Here is a 2,949-nt window from a genome sequence, read left to right as displayed (position 1 = left end):
TTGGGCCACATTTCAATCAAAAAAAAAAAAATCCTTTGCAAAAATAAAATTGCCCTTCCCTAAAAATATATATGTTTTTTTGAAAATATTTTTTTTTTATTTGAAATATATATTTTATATATATATTTTAATATATATTTAAAAAAAATTTTTTTTATTGCAATAAAAATATATATTTTAAATATATTTTCAAAAAAAATTTTTTTTTTAGGGAAGGACAACTTTATTTTTGCAAATGATTTATTTCTTTGATTGAAAATAGTTTTTTTGTATTGAGCAACTTTTTCTGGGATTGAATGATTTAGCCACAAATGTCCTACGCATAATGTGGCCCAAACACAAAAAGGATTGCTTCAATCAAAGAAAACAGTTCCAATGAAAAATTTAGTGTTTAGAGTCTCAAATATTTTTTCGCATTCACATTTTTAAAATTTTTTTTTAAATTTTTTGATTGAAGTGATTTTTGTTTTGAAAATATATATGCTTTTTGGTTTGAAGCAACTTATTTTTTGTTTAAATCATAAAGACACAAATGTCCTAGCCCAAACGCAAAACTACATTATGTCAATAAAAAAAAGTTGTTTCAATTTAAAATCGACTTTATCAACAAAAAAAAAAAAAATCAAAGAAAAATAGTTCTAGTTTCAATTTTATTTCTGCAAACACTTTTTTTTTTTTAATTTAAGTGACTTTTTTGATTGAAAATATATATTTTGATTGAAGTCTTTTTTTTTTTTTTTGATTGAAGCAACTGTTTTTTTTTTTTTTTTGATTGAATAATAAAGACACAAATCTACCTCTATAACTTTTCAACCTTTATCAAATACTTTCATAACATTTGCGATGACGTGTCGACTGACTACTAATTGATTGAGGCTGCAAAAACTACCGCTTTTGTCCACCGGCGTCGCTAAAATCGACTGAAAAGTTATTAAGTGTTGAGTTAACCTTTATAGGGCACTTATTTAAATGCAATAGAATTTTCAAATGTGTATCACTAATAGACGTCCAATCCATTCGAAGCAGGAGGGTTGGCAGCAAATGAAAATTTGTTTTTTCATTCAAATAGATTGGACGTCAAGCGGCGTCGATGGCAGCCAATAAGTGACTATAAGTGGAACCAGAGTGATTTAAATGGCTGTAAAAGAAAGCTAGAGATGTCTTATTTTTTGTGATTACATTTTGTGAATAAAGGATTTGGAATTTTTGAATTTTGGCATTATTTAATCTAGAGGTGTGTTAATAAAAGGGGATGGAGGGAACACATTTTTCATATTTTTTCCTACAGTGGTATGAAAACGTTTCTAAATCTTTTGGATGTTGTCACATTTGTGCAAAAAAATCCCCCTCAAATGTTATCTGATTTTTGTCAAAATCACACAGATGTAAAAACAGTGTCTGCTTTAACTAAAATCACCCAAACATTTATTGGTTTTCATATTTTAATGCGGATAGTATGCAAACAATGACAGAAGAGGGAAAAAATAAGTAAGTGAACGCTCTGCCTAGGGAGACTTAAATAGCAATTGAACCAATTTTTACCAAACAATTTAAGTCAGGTATGTGCCCAATCATTGATGAGTGCTTTAAAGCTGCTCTGCCCACTATAAAACACACACCTGGTCAGAATTGTCTTGATGAAACTCATTGTTTGATGTGCATCACGGCTCGGTCAAAAAAGCTGAAGACCTGCGAGGAGAAATTTTGGTAGATTCTTTTTGTGTATGTGTGTTAAAAAATAAATCAATAAATAAAACATATTGAAACAACGTATTTAACTGGGGATTAAATATATATGTTGATCTTTTTTGTTGTTGTTAATAACATGGTCACCACCTGACACCTTAACGAGGTGGTATTGGAACAGAAAAAGTAACGCAAAAATGAATTGGCATTTTTTTTTCTTTACAGAATTTTTTTTTAATTAAAGGTCAAAAATGAAGATTTTTATGATAGTTTGTAATAGTGCCCAGCAAGGAAAAGTTCACTGCAGACAGTGGACAACTTAAAATAGCTTGAATTGTAGCCATATTATTGTTTGCTGTTGCTGCAATTGATTTGAGTGTTGTGAACAGTGAGTGCTAAATCGAGGCTTATATGACCTTTTAGTTTTCAAAAATGTTTGTGTGTCATTGCGCCGTCTAGCTGCGAGAATTTGCATTATAATACACGGGCGCTTTTTTTTCCAATAAAAAAAAACTCCAACACTGTAGGTGAAATAGGAAGCTGTCTTTGTAGTAGCCCAGTAGTAGTATGTAAACTATCCTCCATGCGTGTGCTCTGCCATTGTGCAGGCCTTGAAAAGGCGCGAGCATGACAAATTTGGACCGAAACGGCTGTTTTTGGATGGGGAAAAACAAAATAATGTCTCAGGCCTGCATTTTTCTAAATTTTCTTGCAAGTTTAGTGTTCGCAGTCAAACTTGGCACACAGTTATTTGGTTTGCATGATTTTAATAAGCACGAATCATCCATCAGAAGCTCTCGCATTCGCTGTCCAGGGTGTTGCAGACGGCGCAGTGGCAGTGAAGAGCCACCGGGTAGTGATAAAGAGGCGAAACGTCGGGCTGACAGCCGGGCAGACGCACACTGGCGTAGCGGGTCAACGCGTACGTGCAGACGCAGTGGTGCCGGTGGATAAATGGGGGGTCCAACACTGGTCTCTGCAAAACCAAGCGCATGCATTTGCGTTCCTTTCCTCTTTGAAATATTCCACAGCGGCGTGTTTTACCTCCCAGGTGTGACAGCGTCCCCAGCACGCCTCGGTGGTGACCCGAAGCCCTTTGCAACCTGGCTTCTGGGCCACAAAAGAGAAGTCTCGCACTGCGCAGCCGCGAAAGCCGTGCAGCGCCGGCGTCATCCCGGAGACCCGCATCTCTGCAGCGGACTGCGACCCGAGCATCAGCAGCGGCAGGAAGAGGACCGTCGGGATCCGGGTCGGCGGAAGCAT

At 35.7% G+C, this 2,949-nt stretch overlaps 1 protein-coding gene across 1 annotated transcript; it reads right to left on the bottom strand.

Moving 5' to 3' along the window:
• Positions 1-2,473: 2,473 nt before the first annotated feature.
• On the bottom strand, positions 2,474-2,949 carry gphb5 (glycoprotein hormone subunit beta 5). Its single transcript, XM_057855404.1, has 2 exons — positions 2,731-2,949; positions 2,474-2,662 (listed from the first exon to the last, which is right to left on the bottom strand). Exons 1-2 carry the CDS (start codon positions 2,947-2,949, stop codon positions 2,474-2,476), a joined length of 408 nt encoding a protein of 135 aa, XP_057711387.1.

The sequence above is a fragment of the Corythoichthys intestinalis genome, chromosome 13, assembly GCF_030265065.1.
Source record: "Corythoichthys intestinalis isolate RoL2023-P3 chromosome 13, ASM3026506v1, whole genome shotgun sequence".
NCBI lineage: Eukaryota > Metazoa > Chordata > Actinopteri > Syngnathiformes > Syngnathidae > Corythoichthys > Corythoichthys intestinalis.
This window is presented reverse-complemented; position numbering and strand designations above follow the sequence as displayed.